At 41.0% G+C, this 23,659-nt stretch overlaps 1 protein-coding gene and 1 long non-coding RNA gene across 4 annotated transcripts in view; one reads left to right on the forward strand and one right to left on the reverse strand.

The window, feature by feature from the left end:
• Positions 1-488: 488 nt before the first annotated feature.
• FICD (FIC domain protein adenylyltransferase) lies at positions 489-6,757 on the reverse strand. Of its 2 annotated transcripts, none has more exons than XM_077160120.1 (3): positions 6,590-6,757; positions 4,611-4,969; positions 489-3,385 (listed from the first exon to the last, which is right to left on the reverse strand). In XM_077160120.1, the coding sequence occupies exons 2-3, from the start codon at positions 4,909-4,911 to the stop codon at positions 2,310-2,312; spliced, it is 1,377 nt and encodes a 458-aa protein (XP_077016235.1). In that variant the 5' UTR covers positions 4,912-4,969; positions 6,590-6,757; the 3' UTR covers positions 489-2,309. The 2 variants fall into 2 exon arrangements, with proteins under 2 accessions (XP_077016235.1, XP_077016233.1); XM_077160118.1 differs by having other exon boundaries at positions 6,547-6,755.
• Positions 6,758-6,868: 111 nt separating this feature from the next.
• LOC143682292 (uncharacterized) overlaps positions 6,869-23,659 on the forward strand; it is a 51,063-nt gene continuing 34,272 nt past the window's right edge. Inside the window, exons 1-3 of one of the 2 annotated variants that reach the window (XR_013175069.1) lie at positions 6,869-7,659; positions 10,937-11,132; positions 20,514-20,713. This is a non-coding gene — a long non-coding RNA (uncharacterized LOC143682292). Of the gene's footprint in view, positions 7,660-10,936; positions 11,133-20,513; positions 20,714-23,659 lie in introns of those variants that run through there. The other variant, XR_013175068.1, reaches the window with a different exon arrangement.

Below are 23,659 nucleotides of genomic sequence, written 5' to 3' on the forward strand. Positions count from 1 at the left end.
ATCATCAGTACAGGCTAATGTGACTTTACTTTTTGCTGCTTCACATTTAACTGTTTTGTTTTTTGTTGTTAGCCATAAAATACTCTGACTTCATTTCATACTCTCAGATGTCAACATAGGCGTGTTCCAGGGGTGAACCTTTTCAAACTTGAGTGGGACCCAATATGGGTTTGGGATGTTGGAGTCTTCTAGGAATAGATTTCCAGGAGTATATGTGTATATATGTTTTCTCCAGAAAATCAAGAACTAATGGTAAACTGAAACATAAAAAACCCATTTCATTTACTAGCATCTCCAAGAAGAAATCAGTAATTCTTCCCTGTCAACCTGGGTAGGCTGTTCATCCAATTAGTTCTGTCTCACTTTTCTGCTGAAATTACTATCTTTTATCTGTTCCTATCCCACAACAATATAAAGAATAGGATTGAGGTTCTGAAAGAAACCCCCTTCAACCATTTGAAAAGTAGAAACATCTCTTGAATAAGACAGCAAAACCTCAGGGATTTCTGTAATAAAATACTTTATTAGAATCAGCAATTTGTTAAAATGATATACTTTACATACAGTTAAAGTGCAAACTTCTCTTGCTGTATAGTACAAAGCAAGCATTTCTGTCAGGCTTCCTGGGTGTGCTTATAAAACCAAGACCGTAGAAGAGTTAAGGTTTAAGAAATTCCTTACGGCAGTATATAAGTATGAAAATATTTTTGTAATAGTTTAAATAAACCGCTCACCTGGGGCCATTCCATCCATCTTTTTACTTAATTTCTTAACCTTTCAAAAAATAGCTCTGGGCTAATTACACAACTGAGTAATTATAAATACTTGCTACATTAATGACCCTATTACTATCATGAACTGAATTCTCATGAACACTTTGTATATATTTGCCATCATTCAAACATGTACAATGTATAGTGAGTGTTAAACCTCATGGGTTCTGTCACTGGGAAAGGAACCCAATGATTTCTGACCATTCTGACTCAAAATAGCAGCAGTAGTGTTGGCATTGGTACCATTTATGATTGAAAGAGATCTATTTCCATAAAATGGAAACTTATCCACATTACAAACAACACACTTGATTGCTTTATAAATTGCTAGAAAAATAAGGCCACTCTAAGGCAATCTGTTCTGGCTCTCCTTGGGGAAGGTGAACAGTAAATCATTGGGAGGTGAGTCAGGGACAGTAGGTGGGTAGAACTATACAGCAAAAGGGACATGCACTGGTTGTGGTCACAGGTAATTACTTAGTTCAGTAGAAACTAACACTGAACTAGATAACTAAAGATAACTAGATAATGCTTTAGATAACTAAAGCATTATCAAAAATGCTTCTTCCATGTGATGTGGCTTCTTTCCTCAGATTTATTTTTTTACATCTACCTATAGAAAACTGGAGAGTGGGGAGTGAGGGGACATCTGCCCACTTGCACAATACCCGATTTGCAGCATGATTCATTTGTTGGGCAGTAACAACGACTCAGCCTGATCTGAGCTGCTGGAAAGTGAGGCAAGAGAAGCATTGATTTACAAAGGGAACCAAGCTGGCCACTCTATTCTTAATGAGAAAAAAGTCTTGACGTGGAGACATAACTGCCTCTTGTACTAAAGTCTGCAAAGTAGCGATGACTCAAAGAGTCCTCCTGGAAATAAGGTATCTAACTAAAATATTGTCAATATTTATTTTATTTTCCTATCTCAAAAGCTTGCTCTACCAGTAAAAATTAGTCACAACATTAATCTCTTTGCAACGCTAATCTCTTAGAGGAGCAAAATCCTCTGAGAAGAAAGCTTTCAATCATTTTTGTAACCTAGATAGATTCTACCAGGAGTGCTGATTTCCCAGTTAAGGTCACAGAACCTCTCTGTCAGTTTCAGAGAAAGACCTGGAGAAGTTTTTTCTATGGGCTCTTGGGCCTCGACCCATAGCTCTTGGACTCTCTCCCTGACCTCAGTGCAAACTCTGCTCCAGAACCTTGTGTTTTGGTCATACAAGGAGCATTTATGCCCAAGGTATTCTGGGACCACCATGCTAATAGTGGCCCACAGTACAAACACAGCAAACACACCACAGCAGCATAAGCTTGCTCAAAAGAAGAAAATAAATAACTCGGCTGAACTATAAATTATCATAGAGACAAGACTTAATAATTTAGTCTTTTTTTCTTTTTTAACTAAAACCAAAAACATCTGGAGGTAATGAATGTTTATGGTCTTTTACTTTGGGAGACAACTGGGTTTCTAGAAATACTAAGTTTCTCTGATTTTTCTGAGAACATCCCTTGTCAACGAGGGCAAATTTAGAGTTAGGGCTTCACAAGGAGTGTCTCCTTGAACCCAGAATGGTTGGGCTTGGCTTCTGGCAGTGCCACCGAGTACTCAGTTGTGGCAAAAAGCAGGGTGTCTAGGGTGGATTCAGTACACTTGGCAATGAAACGAATGAATGGTCTCACATCACCTTCGTTGGCAACTTCAAGTACATGATAATACTCAGACCTCTGCTCCTTGCGGATAGTGATGGGCGGGTAGCCTGCCTGCATCAGGATGAGGTTCATGAGCAGGCGTGATGTCCTCCCATTGCCGTCGATGAACGGGTGGATGTAAACCAGTTTATAATGGGCTAAGGCTGCAAACTCAACCGGGTGTAGATTCATGGCATCCTCAGAGTTGAGCCACTGTACAAACTCCTGCATCTGCTTTTCCACATCTTGAGGATGGGGGGGGACATGGTGTCCAACAAGGACTTGTGTTGTCCGAAACCGGCCGGCTTCCACTGGGTCTACATAACCCAGCACCCGCCTGTGGATCTCCAACACATCGCTGGTGGTAACGGACCCGATGCGGGAAACCAGGGTCGTGTTCACATACTTCATGGCTGCGTGCATGCCAATGACCTCATTCTGCTCCTCCAAGCTCTTCCCGGGCACAGCGTAGCGGGTTTCAAGGATGTGCCTGATTTCTGAGAGGGTAAGGGTGTTTCCTTCGATTGCGACTGTGTGGTAGATGTGGTGGTAGTATGTTTCCTCCATGACTCTGCGGAGCGCAGAGTTCCCCTTTGGGATGGACATGACTTTTTTCACTTTACTGTCGATGATGCTGAAATACCTCTGGTCGATCTCCTCCACGAGGGGCAATGTCCGATCCCGGTTGACCAGCGCTTTCTCGTTGTAGGGTGAGATGGTTAACGCCCTGGTATACAAGTAATCCGCCTGGATGATATCCTTATCTTCTTCTGAGAAGATGCCAAATTCATTGAGCGCATCTACGAAGTCTGGGTCCATCCTGAGGGCATGTAAGAAGAGCCTGTGGGCTTTCTTCCGCTTGCCCTGGCGCTTCATTTCCAGGGCTTGGTTCAAAGCTGCTTTGGCTTCCAGCTTATTGGCTGGAAGAGAGCCAAGGAAGCATCGTCAGGAAGGGCAGGGGGAGGCAAAGGACAGTCAAAAGAGCTGTCACCTGTGCTGGTCTCTGGGAAGAACACAATGATCAGCAGGGTCCTGGCCTCAATGAGCTCATTCCAGCCACACTGTATATGCTCTTTGGGACCACTGCAGCTTACTAATGCTTTTTGTTCCTCAGGGCCCATAGGTGGAATGCTGGTCGCTGTCTGCCTGCCCCAATTCTCTGTACCCTGGCCCTCCCTGGGCTCCCTTGCCCCTGGCTTCTGACTAGGTATGGCCGATGGGAGGAGGCACAGGCAAATGCCTGGAGTGCAGAGGAAAAGAAAAGTCCAGGCATTTATTCCCTTGGTGTTCTCCCTACCGGGCTGCAGGCATGAGTGGCTGTGTTTCTCTATGGTCACAGTGCCAGGCAGGCAGCCTCTCTGACAGTTACCTCTCCAGTTCTCACCTAGTTCTGCTGATGCTGGTCCATTCTCCTGCCCCTTCAGGCCTAGGTTGTTAACAACTCCCACTGTGGCTAGTCAGTGGATGCTTCAGTCTTTTGACTGTTCATTTAATTCTTTTAACCCAGTGGTTCTCAATTGGGGGTGATGGTGCCTCAAGGAGATACTGGGCAATGTCTGAAAACCTTTTTGGTTGTCACAATTGGGTGGGTACTATTGGCATCTAGTGGGTAGAGGCCAGGTATGCTGCTAAACACCCTACAATGCAGGACAGCCCCCCACCCAAAAAATTATCAGGCCCTAAATGTCAATTGTGCCCAGGTAGAAAAACTCTAGTCTAGCCCCCGCCTGCTTCCTCAGCCTCGTCTTAGCCATCCCCTTGCCGAGTGGCAGCTACATTTACTTAATGATTCTTTTAGTTCCTCAAATGCCCCAGGTTCACTCTTACCCTCTAGTCTCCTGGACGTGTCCCTTCTGCCTATAACACTCTCCGCTCATGCCCTTTCCCTTTGCTCACTCCTAATTATACTATGTCTTGGGTCAGGCAGTCCCTCCTTCAGGAAGCCTTCCTGGTGTATTCCCATGGCCTCTTGTGCTTCCCTGTTGCAGCCGGTGACACTGTATTGCAGTCGCCCGTCTGCTTGTTTAGGCTGGGAGCACAGCGCTGACTTGTTCATGTAATGCCCTGTGCCCTGTTTATAGTAGGCACTCTATACATATCTGTCAAATTAACAAGCAGTGAGGGGATATGGCCAGTCTTTCTTACCTGGAGAGGCCTTGTTCCTGACCACCAGCAGCCCTGCATCCCTGGAGGTGACACTGAGCTCTGTGGACAAGCTGGTGCACTTGGTGATAGCATGCTGTGCCCTGTCCAATTTGCTCCTGAGCAGGTAGAAACCTTTGAGCACGGCCAAGCACTGCTCCTCCACGGCCCCAAGTGGTAGCAGCAGGGCCAGCAGGGACCCCAGCACCATGCTTAGCAATGTCACCCAGAAGAAGCGGCCCCATACTGAGATCCATTTTGGTTCAGTCACTGCCATCACTGAAGCCATTGACATGAGTGTCATCTGGACTCAGGGGTGGGCCCCTGGCACATGTCCACAGTCAACTGAGAGAGAGTGGGCTCTGCAAGGCAAACCAAGAGTTGCTGAAAATGCAGGAAAATGGAAATGTTTAGGATGTTTCTGACTACAGCTGGGGAGATGGATTTGGAGACCCCCCAAGGTACTTACTTTACTGGAGTGACTGGGGTGGTAGATCATGGGTGGGGACAAGGCAAGAAGTGTGGATAAATGGTATGTGTAAGTGTGTGGGGGTTAGCCTGGAAGGACTGGTGCCATATCTGGGGCATTTAAACTCCATGAAAAGTAATGTTGCCACCCAACATTTATTAAGCACTTATTGTGTGCCAGATCCTGTGCTAAGCACCTCACGTGTTATTTCATACAATCTTCAATAGTAACCCAAGGAGCTGGTGCCATCATCACCCCAATCTCCAGATGAGGAAATCAAGGCCCTTGGACAGGTGAAAACCCTTGCCCAAAGTCACCCAGTGAGCTAGCATCAGCCTTAGAACTTGAACTCAGGAACCCATGGCTTAAGTATCCCTCTTAATTACAAATCTCTGTGGTCTATGACCCTCAACACTGGGTATTTGGGATACAACAAACACATTGTGTGTGTGTGCATGCACACACTCACATACGGAGACCAGCCAAGGTTGTTCTAAGGCCCATCCTTCCATAAGCAAAACTGTTGGGGGCCTAATTTATTGCCACACTGGATGGCCTCTTAGTACCCTCACCCTGATATTCAGCCAGCAGGATGCCTAGTTATGTGACTTCAGCCAAATCAGTTGTCCTCTCTGGATTTCCTTTCTTGACCTCTTCAGCAGGGATCTCACCTAGGTCCAGCATGCTAGGCACCCAAAAGGGACCTGTGGGCCCCTGGCCACCAGCTGTTCCCTCTGCTGACTACAGGTATATATTTGGGGCCTGTGGCGGAAGCAAAGAGGTCATGTATGCAAGCACCATTGTGCCAACAATCAGTATTTACTGGGCAACTGTGGCTTGATGAGCTCTGAGATAAAAGCTAGATGCATTGTCTTACCTAATCATCACTCCACTCTGAAAGAAGAGCTACCCAGCTCCATTTTACAGATGAGGGAAACTAAGGCATAGATGGAGGTTCGGGAACGAAATCCTAACGTGTCAGTGTCCAGAGTCCCGAGGTAAGCAAGGCTCTGGGCTACGTCTGGTGCTGGGTCTTCAAGATCCAAGATTCCTGGCCTTTCAGGGTTTAGCGTGAGCCCAGCTGGTTGACATCTAATGGTTGGCGTGCGCTCTAAATGGGGTATGTGAGGAGTAAGGGTCTGTGGAGGGACGGAAGAGGTGTCCTGGGATGGCTTCCCGAGGGAGGCTCCTCCATAGGACGGTAAAGGCAAGAAGGTAAAGGGCTCGCAGGTGACGCGGGAGTGTGCGGTCGGTGGGTGGGTGGGAAAGGCGTGCGTTCTGGGAGGCGCGGCTGTTTCTTCACCCTTTACCCTAGGGAGGGGAAAACTGAGACCCAGAGACGCGAAGGGACTGCTCTAAGGTCACTCTTTGGAGCCGCCCCCAACCCGGCTCGCCCACCCAAGGCTCGCGGCCCAGCTGCAGCCGGCCCGTTTCGTGCCTCCTGGGCCCTTCGGGGTTGTCCCTCCTCACCGCGCAAGGATACCGGGAGCTCCCGCCGCCTCCCTGCGCTCACCAGCTCTGAGGTCGCCGGCTCCCGGGACCTCCTCCGCAGCTGGCGCTCTGGCCCTGCCCTCAGCGTCTCGCCATTGGCTGGCCCGACCCCTTCGTCGCGGCCGATTGGCTGTCCCCATCTGTCCGTCCCTCGTATTTCCGGGTTCTCTCGCCGGGGTCCGCTTCCCCGGGATAGACGCGCCGTGGGCCACTCCCATTGGCTGCCTTTTGCGTCGGTCTCGTGCCAGCGACAGGCAATAAACAGGGCCGGGGGCGGGGCCTGGGTGACTGGCGGGAGAAGCGGGCGCCCTAAGTGGCGCGACTCGCGCAGGGCCTGAGGCTTCTCCTCAGGGCAGCATAGCACTGCTGCCTTTCAGGATTCCTCCCGGGGCTACCTTCGCGTGCCTCAGTTTCCTCAGCAGTAACCTGAGGATGCTAATGGTTTACATCCCTCAACCCTGTTGTCTCCGTGACTTCGCAGCCTCTGTTCTTAGCGGCCACCCTAGGCTACTGGTGTGCCCCCTTCTTTTCCGTTTCTTAAGTTATTTGCATCCTCTCGGTAAGGGCGTGCCTGATCCTTTCGGCACCCCAGAGAGAGAAAAAGATTTTCCCTTGAAGCAGAGAGCTGACGCCTCCATCTTAGTCCACAAATGCGGAAATTCAACACCCAGAGACCGGGCTGGAGACACTGATGTGCGGATTCAGGCCTTGTCACTTAACTCTGCGTCAGCTTGGGCAAGTTATTCTGAGCCTCAGTTTTTCCATCTGTAAAGTGGGGACAAACAACCTACCGCGCCTTTGCCCTCAAGCTGGTGTTTGCGGAAGGCCTGGGGCTTGGAGCTCCGCCCTCCGCCTCACGCGTTCCTTTCGGGAGGCAGCACCAGTGGCGTGGTGGGTTTCACCCAGGGAGCCACACAGCCTCTGGTTTGCAGTTATTTGTGAGCTGTCTAAATTCAGCAAGCGACTTGATCTCACTGATCTCCTGTTTGCTTTTCCGTCCAATGGGGATAAGGGGATGGCCGTACCTGCCACAGGATTTTGTGCGTGTGAAGTGAGCGCCTCTTGCATGTCTGGCACAGAGTCAAAGACTTGGTAAGTATCAACTATTACAATTACTTCTTATGAAAAGCACCAAGTCGTGGCTTCTTTGTTATCCACAAAAGAGAGTGTTACAGCTGTGGGTTCTTCCAACCCCAGAGAAAGGCCCTGTTCTACTTTGCTAGCTGGCGGAATGCAATATACCAGAAACAGAATGACTTTTTAAAAGGGGGAATTTAATAAGTTGCTGGTTTACAGTTCTAAGGCTGTGAAAATGTCCAAGTTGAAGCAAGTTTATAGAAATGTCCAATCTAAGGCATCCAGGAAAAAAATATGTTGGTTTAGGAAAGCCGATGACATGCAGGGTTTCTCTCTCAACTGGAAGGGCACGTGGCCAACACGGTGAAGTCTGCTAGCTTTCTTTCCAGGCTTCTTGCTTCATGAAGCTCCTCCAGGGGCATTTTCTTTCATCTTCAAAGATCGCTGGATGGTGGACTCTGTAGTTCTCATGTTTGTGCTGCTCTCATCATTCTCAAGCTTTCTCCAAAATGCTTCCTCTTTTAAAGGATTCCAGTAAACTAATCAAGACCCACCTGGAATGGGTGGAGTCACATCTCCCTCTATTCGAAAGTTAATACCCACAACTGGGTGAGTCACATCTCCGTGGAGGTAACCTAATTAAGTTTCCAACCTACAGTACTGAATAGGGATTAGAAGCTACGGTTGCGCCCACAAAATGGGTTTAGGATTAAACGTGGCTTTTCTAGGGTACAGAAATCCTTTCAAACCTGCACAGGCCCCAGTACCCTTGTGTAGGTCTTCTTCTTTTTAAATTTTTACAATGGTAAAAGAGATATAATGCAAAATTTTCACAATTTAACCATTTTTAAGTGTTCATTTCAGTGGTATTAATGACATTTACAATATTGTGCTACCATCACCACCATCTATTACCAAGATGTTTTCATCACCCCTAACAGAAATTCTGTACCTCTGAAGCAAAAACTCCCCATTCCCTCCTCACCCTGGCCCCTGATAAACTGTAATCTGTCTCTATGAAATTTGCTTCTTCTAGGTGTTTCATATCAGTGAGATCATACAATATTTATCCTTTTTTGTCTGGCTAATTTTGCTCAACATGATGTCTTCAGGGATTATCCATGTTGGAAGCATGCATCAGAATGTCATTCCTTTTTTACAGCTGGATAATAATCCATTTTATGTATATACCACATTTTGTTTATTCATTCATCTGTTCATGGAGACTTGGACTGCTTCCACCTTTTAGCTGTTGTGGAAAGTGGTGTTATGAACACTGGTGTACAAATACCTATATACATTCCTGTTTTCGGTTCCTTTGGTTATATACCTAGAAGTGGAATTGCTGAGTTATATGTTAATTCTATGTTCGACTTTCTGAGGAATCGCCAAACTGTTTTCCTTAGTGGCTGCACGGTTTAACATTCCCATCAACAGTGTACAAAGTTTCCTGTTTCTCCATATCCTTGCAAACACTTGTTCTTTTCTGTTTTTTTTTTTTAATTACCTATACCAGTGGATAAGTGGTATCTCATGGTGGCTTTGATTTGCATTTCCCTGATGCCTGACATTGAGCATCTTTTCATGAATTTAATGATTATTTGTATGTCTTCTTTGGAGAAGTATCTTTTCAAGTCCTTGGCCTACTTTTAAATTGGGTTATCTGACTTTTTGTTGTTGAGTTGTAGGAGTTCTTTATATATTCTGAATATTAAAACTCTTATCAGATATATGATTTAACTATTTTATCCCGTTCTTTGTGTAGATTGTCTTTTCATTTTCTTGATCATGTCCTTTGATATGCAAAAGTTTTTAGTTTTTTTTTTTTGGCACGGGCAGGAACTGGAAATGGAACCCAGGTCTCCGGCATGGCAGGTGAGAACTCTGCCTGCTGAGCCATCATGGCCTGCCTGAAAATTTTTAATTTTGATAAGGTCCGGTTTACTTTTTTCTTTTGTTGTGTGTGCTTTTGGTGTTAAATTTAAGAAATCATTGCCAAATTCAAGGTTACAATTTTTTCTTATAAGAGTTTTATAGCATTAATACTTATGTTTAAGTCTTTGATCCATTTGTTTATGATATGAGGGAGGGGTCCACTTTCATTCTTTTGCATGTTGATATCCAGTTTTCTCAGAACCATTTGTTGAAGAGACTGTGCTTTCCCAATTGAGTATTCTTCATCCTTGTCAAAAATCAGTTGGCCATAAATATGAGGTTTGGCCATAAATATGATTCTGAGCCCTCAATTAGATTCTGTTGGTCAGTATGTCTGAACTTGTGCCAGTACCATACTGTTTTGATGTCTGTGGCTTTGTAATAAATTTTAAGATTGGGAAGTATGAGTCTTTCAACTTCATTCTTTTTTTTTTCATCCTTCTTTTTCAAGATGGATTTGGCTATTCGGAGCCCCTTACCCTTCCATATAGTTTTTTTTCTTTAACATTTTAAATTGTGAAATATAAAATATATACAAAAAAGTGATGAATTTCAAAGTACATTTTAGAAGTAGTTTTAGAACAAATTTCAAAGTATGGTATGGGTTACAGTTCCACCAATTCAGGCTTTTCCTTCTAGCTGCTCTAAGACACTGGAGACTAAAAAGAAATATCAGTATAATGATTCGGCAGTCATACTCATTTGTTAACTCCTATTTTCTCTGTTACAACTCCTCTTTCTCCTTTAATCCTTCTCCCACTCTTTACGGAAATTTGGGCAATGGCCATTCTAACTTCTTCATGTTAAAAAGGTATGTTGACATGGGGTAGGGGATACAACTGATTGATGTGCTTGGAGAGACTGGCAGCCCTCTCCATAATGAACCCCTTTTCATTTCCGATTTTTGTTACTTGTATTCTCTTTTTCTTTCTAAGTCTTGCTAAGATTTTGTCAATTTTATTGATCTTTTCAAAGAATAATTTTTGATGTTATTGATACTTTTTTATTTTCTTATTTCATTTATCTCTACTCTAATCTTTGTTATTTCCTTCCTTCTGCTCGTTTTGAGTTTCATTTGCTCTTCTTTTTCTAGTACTTCCAGTTTTGAGGTTGTCTCTGATTTGAAATCTTTATTTTTTTTTAATTTGAGCATTTAGAGTTATAAATTTCCCTCTCAGCACTGCCTTTGCTGCATCCCATAAGTTTTGGTACGTTGTATTTCATTTTCATGTACCTCAAGATATTTCTTGATTTCACTTGTGATTTCCTCTTTAACCCATTGGTTGTTTAAGAGTGTATTGTTTAATTTCCACATATTTATGGATTTTTCATTTTTCCTTCTGTTATTGACTTCTAGATTTGTTTTGAGGTGGTCAGAGAAATGACATTAATATTTTTGAATTTGTGGAGACTTGTTTTATGACCTAAGATACGGCCGACCCTGGAGAATGATCCATGTGCACTTGGGAAGAAAGTATATTCCGTTGTTGTTGGATGAAGCGCTCTACAGACTGAAAGGAAGGATATTAAATGTGCTTCAAAGTGGCATGAAGGTAACTATTTGGGTAACTATAAATGCCAGTCTTACTGTATTGTATTTTTTTCTGTGTAGCTCTACTTCTTCCTACCTGTGCTGAAATGAAAATTCATGAAAAGTAATGATAAATCTATGTTTTTGGACATATGTGAAAATATAATTGGTAACAAGTATAAAAAAGGTGGGGGAAAAGCTTATGTGTATGATATTGAAGTCACATCGGTATCATAAGAAATATGAAATGTATTTAGGATGTTAAATTTTAACTCTATGGTAACCATAAGGAAAATATATGAAAAATATATCCAGATAGAAATGAGAAGGTACTCAATTTGGTACAATACAAAAAATCAAATTAATATAAAAGTAAGCATTAACGGAAGAATTGAGGGACAAAAAAGTTATAAGTCTTGCAAAGACTAAATGGTAAATGGCAGAAGAAAATCCTGGATTATTAGTTGTGACTTTAAATATAAATGTGTTACACTCTCCAGGCAAAAGGCAGAGATTGGCACAATGGATAAAAGAAGGCATGACCCAACTATATGTTGTTTTCAGGAGCTCATCTTAAGTTCAGAGCCCGTGTAGGTTGAAAGTGACAGGATGGAAAAAAATATACCATGCAAATAAGACTGAAAGGGAGCTGGGTAGCTGCACTAATGTCAGATAAAATACACTTTAAGTCAAAAGCAGTTACAAGGGAAAAAGAAGATGTAATGATTTTGTATATATGCACCTAACAGCAGAGCCCCAAAATATATGAAGCAAATCCTGACAGATTTCAAGGGAGAAATTGATGCTTTTACATTAACACTGGGAAACTTTAATACACAATTTTCAATAATGGATAGAATCCTAGACAGAGGATCAATAAGGAAATACAACATTTGAGTGATACTCTAAACCAACTAGTACCAACAGAGATATTTGGAATACTTCATTAAATTTATTCCTAGATGTTTTATTCTTTTAGATGCTATTTTATATGGAATTTTTATCTTAATTTCTATTTAGATCATTTATTACTGGTGTATAGAAACATAACTGGTTTTTGAGTGTTAATTTTGTACCCTGCAATTATGCTGGATTAGCCGTGATAGTTTTCTTGTGGATTCTTTGGAATTTTTAATATAAAGGATCATGTCATCTATGAATAGAGATAATTTTGCTTCTTCCTTTACAATTTAGATGACTTTTATTTCTTTTTTCTTGCCGAATTGCTGTGGCTAGAACTTCCAGTGTGATGTTGAATAACTGTGATGAAAATGGGCATCCTTGTCTCATTCCTGATATTGGGGAGAAGCTTTTAGTCTTTCATTATTGAGTATAATAGTTAGCATAGGTTTTTCATAAATTCCTTTTATCATTGTTGAAGAAGTTTCCTTCGATTCCTATTATTTCTGAGTGTTTTTATCATGAGAGGGTATTGGATGTTGTCAAATGCATTTTCTACATAGATTGAGATGATCGTATGTTTTTTTTCCTTCATTCTGTTAATTTGGTACATTATATTGACTAGATCTCATTCTGATTCCAGTTTAGAAAAGCTGCAGACCCAGGGCAGAAATGGGATAGACATCTGGAGAAGTGCTGTCCATGAAGGATACCATGGAGGGACATTGCAAAATGAGGGACCAGACAGATTTAGTCCTTGCCCATTGGGCTCCTGTTTATATCTAGTAACTAGCCCCAGTCTCCTTCATTCTTAGACTTCAGCATGGGACATGGTACTTAGTGGATGCTTTAGGAATATTGTTGGCGTGAATTGAATCTGAAACAGAACAACCCATGTCTTTTTTTCCCCCCCATGTTTTTTTTTTTTTTTTTTTTTTAAGAAATAGTACCCCTATACTGAAACATAACAATGTTAAGAATTCAGGTACTTTATTAAGATTATTACCAGCATAGTAAAAATATTTCCACCTATATCTTTTAAATTTGAAAGTGATCACATTAAAAACCTGAGGCTACAAGGGACCACACTATGAACCAGAATTCCATTTTCCTTCTAAAACTCTCCATGGTTTTTTTTTTTTATTGTATAGTATAGCACGTATACAAAGCAAAAAAAAATAAAAAAGCAATACTATTCAAAGCACTCCTCAAAAAGCGTTCACAGGATAGATCCCCGAGTTTGTCATGGGCTACCATGCGATCCTCTCATAGTTTTCCTTCTAGTTGCTCCAGAATATCGGAGGCTAGTGGGCTTAAATACTTTTTTTTTTTTTAACTTTTTTTTTTTTTATTAATTAACAAAATTAACTAACACAACATTAGAAATCAATCCATTCTACATATGCAATCAGTAATTCTTAATATCATCACATAGGTGTATGGTCATCATTTCTCAGTACATATGCATCGATTTAGAGAAAGAAATAGCACGACAACAGAAAAAGAAATAAAGTGATAACACAGAGAAAACACAAATAAAAATAAAAAGTACAAAAATATATAAGAGAAAGAAAAAAAAACAAAAAAAAAACTATAGATCAGATGCAGCTTCATTCAGCGTTCCAACATAATTACATTACAGTTAGGCAGTATTGTGCTGACCATTTTTTTTTTTTTTTTTTTTTTTTTTAGACGTCATACCATTCTACATATGCAATCAGTAATTCTTAACATCATCACATAGATGCATGATCATCGTTTCTTAGTACATTTGCATCGGTTTAGAAGAACTAGCAGTATAACAGAAAAAAATATAGAATGTTAATATAGAGAAAAAAAATAAAAGTAATAATAATAAGAACAAAACAAACAAAACAAAACAAAACAAGAACCTATCGCTCAGATGCAGCTTCGTTCAGTATTTTAACATGATTACTTTACAATTAGGTATTATTGTGCTGTCCATTTTTGAGTTTTTGTATCTAGTCCTATTGCACAGTCTGTATTCCATCAGCTCCAATTACCCATTATTTTACCCTGTTTCTAACTCCTGCAGAACTCTGTTACCAATGACATATTCCAAGTTTATTCTCGAGTGTCGATTCACATCATTGGGACCATACAGTATTTGTCTTTTAGTTTTTGGCTAGACTCACTCAGCATAATGTTCTTTAGGTCCATCCATGTTATTACATGCTTCATAAGTTTATCCTGCCTTAAAGCTGCATAATATTCCATCGTATGTATATACCACAGTTTGTTTAGCCACTCGTCTGTTGATGGACATTTTGGCTGTTTCCATCTCTTTGCAATTGTAAATAACGCTGTTATAAACATTGGTGTGCAAATGTCTGTTTGAGTTTTTGCCCTTAATTCCTTTGAGTAGATTCCCAGCAATGGTATTGCTGGGTCGTATGGCAATTCTATATTCAGCTTTTTGAGGAACCGCCAAACTGTTTTCCACAGTGGTTGCACCATTTGGCATTCCCACCAACAGTGGATAAGTGTGCCTCTTTCACCGCATCCTCTCCAGCACTTGTCATTTTCTGTTTTGTTGATAATGGCCATTCTGGTGGGTGTGAGATGATATCTCATTGTGGTTTTGATTTGCGTTTCTCTAATGGCCAGGGACATTGAGCATCTCTTCATGTGTCTTTTGGCCATTTGTATTTCCTCCTCTGAGAGGTGTCTGTTCAAGTCTTTTTCCCATTTTGTAATTGGGTTGGCTATCTTTTTGTTGTTGAGTTGAACAATCTCATTATAAATTCTGGATACTAGACCTTTATCCGATATGTCATTTCCAAATATTGATTCCCATTGTGTAGGCTGTCTTTCTACTTTCTTGATGAAGTTCTTTGATGCACAAAAGTGTTTAATTTTGAGGAGTTCCCATTTATTTATTTCCTTCTTCAGTGCTCTTGCTTTAGGTGTAAGGTCCATAAAACCGCCTCCAATTGTAAGATTCATAAGATATCTCCCGACATTTTCCTCTAACTGTTCTATGGTCTTAGACCTAATGTTTAGATCTTTGATCCATTTTGAGTTAACTTTTGTGTAGGGTGTGAGATATGGGTCTTCTTTCATTCTTTTGCATATGGATATCCAGTTCTCTAGGCACCATTTATTGAAGAGACTGTTCTGTCCCAGGTGAGTTGGCTTGACTGCCTTATCAAAGATCAAATGTCCATAGATGAGAGGGTCTATATCTGAGCACTCTATTCGATTCCATTGGTCGATATATCTATCTTTATGCCAATACCATGCTGTTTTGACCACTGTGGCTTCATAATATGCCTTAAAGTCAGGCAGTGCAAGACCTCCAGCTTCGTTTTTTTTCCTCAAGATGTTTTTAGCAATTCGGGGCACCCTGCCCTTCCAGATAAATTTGCTTATTGGTTTTTCTATTTCTGAAAAATACGTTGTTGGGATTTTGATTGGTATTGCATTGAATCTGTAAATCAATTTAGGTAGGATTGACATCTTAACTATATTTAGTCTTCCAATCCATGAACACGGTATGCCCTTTCATCTGTTTAGGTCTTCTGTGATTTCTTTTAGCAGTTTTTTTGTAGTTTTCTTTATATAGGTTTTTTGTCTCTTTAGTTAAATTTATTCCTAGGTATTTTATTCTTTTAGTTGCAATTGTAAATGGGATTCGTTTCTTGATTTCCCCCTCCGCTTGTTCATTGCTAGTGTATAGAAATGCTACAGATTTTTGAATGTTGATCTTGTAACCTGCTACTTTGCTGTACTCATTTATTAGCTCTAGTAGTTTTGTTGTGGATTTTTCCGGGTTTTTGATGTATAGTATCATATCATCTGCAAACAGTGATAGTTTTACTTCTTCCTTTCCAATTTTGATGCCTTGTATTTCTTTTTCTTGTCTAATTGCTCTGGCTAGAACCTCCAACACAATGTTGAATAATAGTGGTGATAGTGGACATCCTTGTCTTGTTCCTGATCTTAGGGGGAACGTTTTCAATTTTTCCCCATTAAGGATGATATTAGCTGTGGGTTTTTCATATACTCCCTCTATCATTTTAAGGAAGTTCCCTTGTATTCCTATCCTTTGAAGTGTTTTCAACAGGAAAGGATGTGGAATCTTGTCAAATGCCTTCTCTGCATCAATTGAGATGATCATGTGATTTTTCTGCTTTGATTTGTTGATATGGTGTATTACATTAATTGATTTTCTTATGTTGAACCATCCTTGCATACCTGGGATGAATCCTACTTGGTCATGATGAATAATTCTTTTAATGTGTTGTTGGATACGATTTGCTAGAATTTTATTGAGGATTTTTGCATCTATATTCATTAGAGAGATCGGCCTGTAGTTTTCTTTTCTTGTAATATCTTTGCCTGGTTTTGGTATGAGGGTAATGTTGGCGTCATAGAATGAATTAGGTAGTTTTCCCTCCACTTCGATTTTTTTGAAGAGTTTGAGGAGAGTTGGTACTAATTCTTTCTGGAATGTTTGATAGAATTCACATGTGAAGCCGTCTGGTCCTGGACTTTTCTTTTTAGGAAGCTTTTGAATGACTGCTTCAATTTCTTTACTTGTGATTGGTTTGTTGAGGTCATCTATGTCTTCTTGAGTCAAAGTTGGTTGTTCATGTCTTTCCAGGAACCCGTCCATTTCCTCTAAATTGTTGTATTTATTAGCGTAAAGTTGTTCATAGTATCCTGTTATTACCTCCTTTATTTCTGTGAGGTCAGTAGTTATGTCTCCTCTTCCATTTCTGATCTTATTTATTTGCATCCTCTCTCTTCTTTTTGTCAATCTTGCTAAGGGCCCATCAATCTTATTGATTTTCTCATAGACCAACTTCTGGTCTTATTGATTTTCTCTATTGTTTTCATGTTTTCAATTTCATTTATTTGTGCTCTAATCTTTGTTATTTCTTTCCTTTTGCTTGCTTTGGGGTTAGCTTGCTGTTCTTTCTCCAGTTCTTCCAAATGGATAGTTAATTCCTGAATTTTTGCCTTTTCTTCTTTTCTGATATAGGCATTTAGAGCAATAAATTTCCCTCTTAGCACTGCCTTTGCTGCGTCCCATAAGTTTTGATATGTTGTGTTTTCATTTTCATTCGCCTCGAGGTATTTGCTAATTTCTCTAGCAATTTCTTCTTTGACCCAGTCGTTGTTTAGGAGTGTGTTGTTGAGCCTCCACGTATTTGTGAATTTTCTGGCACTCTGCCTATTATTGATTTCCAACATCATTCCTTTATGGTCCGAGAAAGTGTTGTGTAAGATTTCAATCTTTTTAAATTTGTTAAGACTTGCTTTGTGACCCAGCATATGGTCTATCTTTGAGAATGATCCATGAGCACTTGAGAAAAAGGTGTATCCTGCTGTTGTGGGATGTAATGTCCTATAAATGTCTATTAAGTCTAGTTCATTTATAGTAATACTCAGATTCTCTATTTCTTTGTTGATCCTCTGTCTAGATGTTCTGTCCATTGATGAGAGTGGTGAGTTGAAGTCTCCAACTATTATGGTATATGAGTCTATTTCCCTTTTCAGTGTTTGCAGTATATTCCTCACGTATTTTGGGGCATTCTGATTCGGTGCGTAAATATTTATGATTGTTATGTCTTCTTGTTTAATTGTTCCTTTTATTAATATATAGTGTCCTTCTTTGTCTCTTTTAACTGTTTTACATTTGAAGTCTAATTTGTTGGATATTAGTATAGCCACTCCTGCTCTTTTCTGGTTGTTATTTGCATGAAATATCTTTTCCCAACCTTTCACTTTCAACCTATGTTTATCTTTGGGTCTAAGATGTGTTTCCTGTAGACAGCATATAGAAGGATCCTGTTTTTTAATCCATTCTGCCAATCTATGTCTTTTGATTGGGGAATTCAGTCCATTGACATTTAGTGTTATTACTGTTTGGATAATATTTTCCTCTAACATTTTGCTTTTTGTATTATATATATCATATCTGATTTTCCTTCTTTCTACACTCTTTTCCATATCTCTCTCTTCTGTCTTTTTGTATCCGACTCTAGTGCTCCCTTTCGTATTTCTTGCAGAGCTGGTCTCTTGGTCACAAATTCTTTCAGTGACTTTTTGTCTGAGAATGTTTTTTTTTTTTTTTTTTTTTTTTAAAGGAAAGACAGAGAGAAGGAAGGAAGGATAGAAGGAAGGAAGGAAGGAAGAAAGGGAAACATCTTTTAAACATTTTCTTGTTTTATTGTATTTTGTTTTTCCGTTTTTTGTTACATGGGCTGGGGCCGGGAATCGAACCGAGGTCCTCCGGCATAGCAGGCAAGCACTTTGCCCGCTGAGCCACCGCGGCCAGAATGTTTTAATTTCTCCCTCATTTTTGAAGGATAATTTTGCTGGATATAGGAGTCTTGGTTGGCAGTTTTTCTCTTTTAGTATTTTAAATATATCATCCCACTGTCTTCTAGCTTCCATGGTTTCTGCTGAGAAATCTACACAAAGTCTTATTGGGTTTCCCTTGTATGTAATGGATTGTTTTTCTCTTGCTGCTTTCAAGATCTTCTCTTTCTCTTTGACCTCTGACATTCTAACTAGTAAGTGTCTTGGAGAACGCCTATTTGGGTCTAATCTCTTTGGGGTGCGCTGCACTTCTTGGATCTGTAATTTTAGGTCTTTCATAAGAGTTGGGAAATTTTCAGTGATAATTTCTTCCATTAGTTTTTCTCCTCCTTTTCCCTTCTCTTCTCCTTCTGGGACACCCACAACACGTATATTTGTGCGGTTCATATTGTCCTTGAGTTCCCTGATACCCTGTTCAAATTTTTCCATTCTTTTCCCTATAGTTTCTGTTTCTTTTTGGAATTCAGATGTTCCATCCTCCAGTTCACTAATTCTATCTTCTGTCTCTTTAAATCTATCATTGTAGCTATCCATTATTTTTTCTATGTTTGCTACTTTATCCTTCACTTCCATAAGTTCTGCGATTTGTTTTTTCAGTTTTTCTATTTCTTCTTTATGTTCAGCCCATGTCCTCTTCATGTCCTCCCTCAATTTATCGATTTCATTTTTGAAGAGGTTTTCCATTTCTGTTCGTATATTCAGCATTAGTTGTCTCAGCTCTTGTGTCTCATTTGAGCTATTGGTTTGTTCCTTTGACTGAACCATATTCTCAATCTTTTGAGCGTGGACAGTTATCTTCTGCTGCTGGCGTCTGGGCATTTATTCAGATTTCTCTTGGTGTTGGACCCAGCAAGGTTGTAATATTTTTCTGTGAAATCTCTGGGATCTGTTTTTCTTATCTTGTCCAGTATGTGGCGCACGTGGCACACGTTTGTCTCAAGTGTTTGGAATGGGTCTCCCCCAGTCACCGATCTCCGTGGCCTGGGGATTTCGGATCCAATTCTCTCCGTTGGTTCAGGGGCCGCGCGTGGTGGGGGCGTCAGCTGCCGCGGCTTGAGGGGACCCTGTGGCTGGTTGCGGGCCGCAGCGGGCCTGGGGGATTCCCCACCGGACCAGGAAGCCTCCCGTGGGGGGGGGCTACCGCTGCTTGGATAGCCCTCCTATCCGAGACTCGTATCCGCGGACTCGAAGCAGAGACTCGAAGCCGCCCGCAGAAGAAGGGTGCCGCCTGCCTCGGCTTGGGAAACTTGCTTCTCCGATACTCTCAGCCGGCCCGGGAAGGAGGGAGGGATTAGCTCGGACCGCCGCAGCTGCGGCTGCTCGGCAAATCACGCGCTGCTCGGGGGTCTCGCCGCAGCCAAGAGTCACAGTCATACTTGCCAGCCCAGACTTTGTATAGCCCTCTGATCCGAGACTCGTAGCTGCGGACTCGAAGCCGAGACTCGAAGCCGCCCGCAAAAGTGTCTTAAATACTTTTTTATCATCACAGTCAACTTTTCTTTCCTTCTTTTTTTGTGAACAATAACATATATACAAAAAAACCATAAATTTTAAAGCACAGCACCACAATTAGATGTAGAACATATTTCAGACTTTGACATAGGGTACAATTTCACAATTTTAGGTTTTTATTTCTAGCTGCTCTAATATACTGGAGACTAAAAGAGATATCAGTTTAATGATTCAGCATTCATATTCACTTGTTAAGTCCTATCTTCTATGTATAATTCCACCATCATCTTTGATCTTTCCATACCTCTCTTTGGGGTTACTTGGGCTATGGCAATTCTTAATTTTTCATATTGAAAGGGTCTGTCACTAATATGGGGTGGGGAGATGGTATTGTCTGATGTTCTGGAGAGACTGGGCTACATTTCAGGACTTATCTGGACCAGGGACGCATCTGGAGGTTGTAGGTTTCTGGAAAATTACTCTAGTGCATGGAACCCTTGTGGAATCTTATATATTGCCCTAGATGTTCTTTAGGATAGGCTGGAATGGTCCTGGTTGGGGGTTGGCAGGTTATGATAGGTAGCAAGGTCTTCCTGAAGCTTGCATAAGAGCAACCTCTAGAGTAGCCTCTTGACTCTATATGAACTCTTTCTGCCACTGATACGTTATTAATTACACTTCTTTTCTCCCATTTGGTCAGGATGTAATTACTGATCCCACCATGCCAGGTCTGGATTCATCCCTGGGAGTCCTCTCCCACATCACCAGGAAGACTTTCACCCCATGGGGTTTTAAAGAAGCAAAATCAGGATGGTGGTTATCTCTGGGGTTCCTGGTTTTTATTTTTTCAATAAAGGCCTTGAATATTGTCCTCTCTGAGTCCCCTGAATTTCATTTCTTATGGCCCAAGTAGTAATGCTGTTGTAAAAACCTGTCCCAAAGGAGGGTCTGCTATGCAACCAGATTACTGTAGGGAATAGTTGGTGGAGTGGAAAGCAGCGAGGTTCTGGGTGTTCAAATGCAGAGTCCTTGAGCAGATCACCTAACCTCACTGAGCTCTGTGTCGTGGTTCTGTGGACCTCTCTCCCCTCCTATGCATAAGGTGATGTAATCACATGCTTTAAAGGTACCTTCCTTTCTCCACTCTATTTTGGAACACCATTACAACCTATTTAATGAACTTAAATATTGCAAACTTCTACATTTGCCTGGGGCAGCAAATGTAGAAGTTTGTAATAACCATTAACGAGTAATGTCTGGGTGAGAGACGATAGAGGATGGTGGGGAGTGTGGAGAATGTGCCATGTGACTTGTCCAAAGTGGGGCAGCAGATCTTAGCTCTAGTTCACATTTATTATGCTAGAATGCAGTCCAAAAGGTGTCAGATTTTCCAGTTTTTCAAAAGAAATGTCATGCCTAGATTTTTTTTTTTTTTTTTTTTTTTAAAGGAAAGACAGAGAGAAGGAAGGAAGGAAGGAAGAAAGGGAAACATTTTTAAACATTTTCTTGTTTTATTGTATTCTGTTTCTCCGTTTTTGTTACATGGGCTGGGGCCGGGAATCGAACCGAGGTCCTCCGGCATAGCAGGCAAGCACTTTGCCCGCTGAGCCACCGCGGCCCGCCCTATGCCTAGATTTTTAAACAAAAATTCCAAATTTTTGAAGTTGATACATCTGTTCACAGGCTAGAGAGGGCTGTCAGATGGTAATCCCTGTGTTACGTTTTAAGATGGACAGGGGATGGTGGCAGGGAACGTAGAAAGAACCAACACAAATGAATACCTAAGTAAATGATCCCACAACCACCGCCTGTTAAGATGGAATCCTTTTGAAGGCGTGATTGTAAAGGACATTGCTGTTTGTGGACACCAGAGGGCAGTAACTCATCTGGCATCACTTCCCCATTCCGTTCTCTTGCAGGAGAGTACACTCAATTTTCTTTCTCAACTTAGTCTGCATTCACCTGGGTTGAACGAACAAAATATGGTCCCTGAAGTGATATTGAAAAGTTGGCGTTCTCTGTCTTAAGCATTCTATATGGGGTGGAAATCGCTTCCCTGCAGCCCACAAAGGAGTTTTCTAACAGTTTACCTTGACACATGACAAAGAATGTCGAAAGTAGCTGCATGGGAAATGTGTCCATTATGCAAAACAGAGCCAAGCAAAACAAACAAAAAAACCCTTATGCATCCTTAAGAAATAGCAGTCAAGGGCTTCTTGCTGGCAAAGTTGGATTCTATTGCTTGCTAAAAACTAAACATCCCAACTTGAGGCTGTAATGCGTTGGGATGGCTCTGGAATGACTCAAATTCATTAAAAAGAAAGTACACCGTACCCATTCTCGCTCCTCTCGCTTCCAGGTTCTTCTCATTCTCCAGCCTAGCTGGACTTTTCCCCCTTCTAATTTAATGTTACTGCAGAAAAAGAGGCCCCAAGACAACTTTCTACCTGACTTTTTTTTAAAACAAATATTTTTATTGAGATGTCTTCATGTACCATACAGCTCATCCAAAGTACACAATCAGTAGCTCACAATATCATCACATAGGTGTGTATTCATTACAATCATTTTTAGAACATTTACATGACTCCAGAAAAAAAAGTAAAAAAGAAAAAAGAAAAAAACCCATACATCCCATACCTTCCCTCTCATTAACCACTAATTGCAATTTACCTGACTTTTTTTTTTTTACCTTCTTTCTTTCTTCCTATTATTTAACTCTTTTTTGTCCTATTTTTTTGATCATCTGTCCGTACCCTGGGTAAAGCAAGCATCAGACACACAGTTTTCACAATCACACAATCACATTCTGAAAGGTAAATAGTTATATAATTGTCTTCAAGAATCAGGCTACTGGAATACAGTTCAACAGTTTCAGGTACTTCCCTTTAGTCACTACAATACACCAGAAGCTGAAAAGAGATATCTATAAAATGTATAAGAATAACCTCTTGACTCTGAAATCTCTCAGCCTTATTTTGTCTTATTTCTCTCTTCCCCTTTTGGTCAAGAAGGCTTTCTCAGTCCCATGATGCTGGGCCCCAGCTTATCCCCGCGAGTTCTGTCCCGCATTGCCAGGGAGATTTACACCCCTGGAGTCATGTCCCACATAGTGGAGAGGGCAGTGAGTTCACCTGCCAAGAAGCTACATCTAAGCAGCAAAAGAAGCTCTTTGTGGGTGATTCTTAGGCATAACTATAAGTAGGCTTAGCTTCTTTCCAGGAATAAATTTCATAGGGGCAAGCCCAAAGATCGAGGCCTCAGCCTATTGAATTGGTTGTCCCCAGTGTTTGTGAGAATATCAGGAATTCCCCAGATGGGGAAGTTTAATGTTTCCTCCTTTCTCCCCCGTCCTTTTAGGGGACTTTGCAAATCCTTTTCTATTCTCTGCCCAAATTACTCTGGGATACATCGGGGCATCACACTAACCTGTATAAACCAACAAGATCTCACTCCCTATCCAAGATTCCATGTAGTTAGGATGTTCAAATAATCGGACCATACAAGTTAAATTAGATAGTGTGCTACAAAAAATATAAATTTTGCATCAAATAATCTTCTCTTCCTTTGGTCTCACAAAGAAGTTGAAGTTTTAAACCATATCATCCTTTACCTGTATTCTGATTTACCTTAGTCCTATCCAGATCAGCTTCATTCCTATCTCTAGTTGAAGTCTGATCACGTTTTCAACTTTTCAAACAGTTGCTGAATGGGAAAATGCTGACTTTCATAGCTTCAGAGCTCTAACTCAGTCTCATCTCTAGCTCTTGCTTATATCTCCCTTATTATACATAGTTTAATATGTATAATATATTATACATTTTATGATATATTATAATTATTATA

The sequence above is a fragment of the Tamandua tetradactyla genome, chromosome 5 (assembly GCF_023851605.1).
Source record: "Tamandua tetradactyla isolate mTamTet1 chromosome 5, mTamTet1.pri, whole genome shotgun sequence".
Taxonomy (NCBI): domain Eukaryota; kingdom Metazoa; phylum Chordata; class Mammalia; order Pilosa; family Myrmecophagidae; genus Tamandua; species Tamandua tetradactyla.

Coding starts and splice junctions, on each gene's coding strand:
- FICD (XM_077160120.1), bottom strand. CDS start 4,911: ATGACACTCATGTCAATGGCTTCAGTGATGGCAGTGACTGAACCAAAA. Junction 3,386..4,610: donor CAGGAACAAGGCCTCTCCAG/GTAAGAAAGACT, acceptor GCTCTCTTCCAG/CCAATAAGCTGGAAGCCAAA.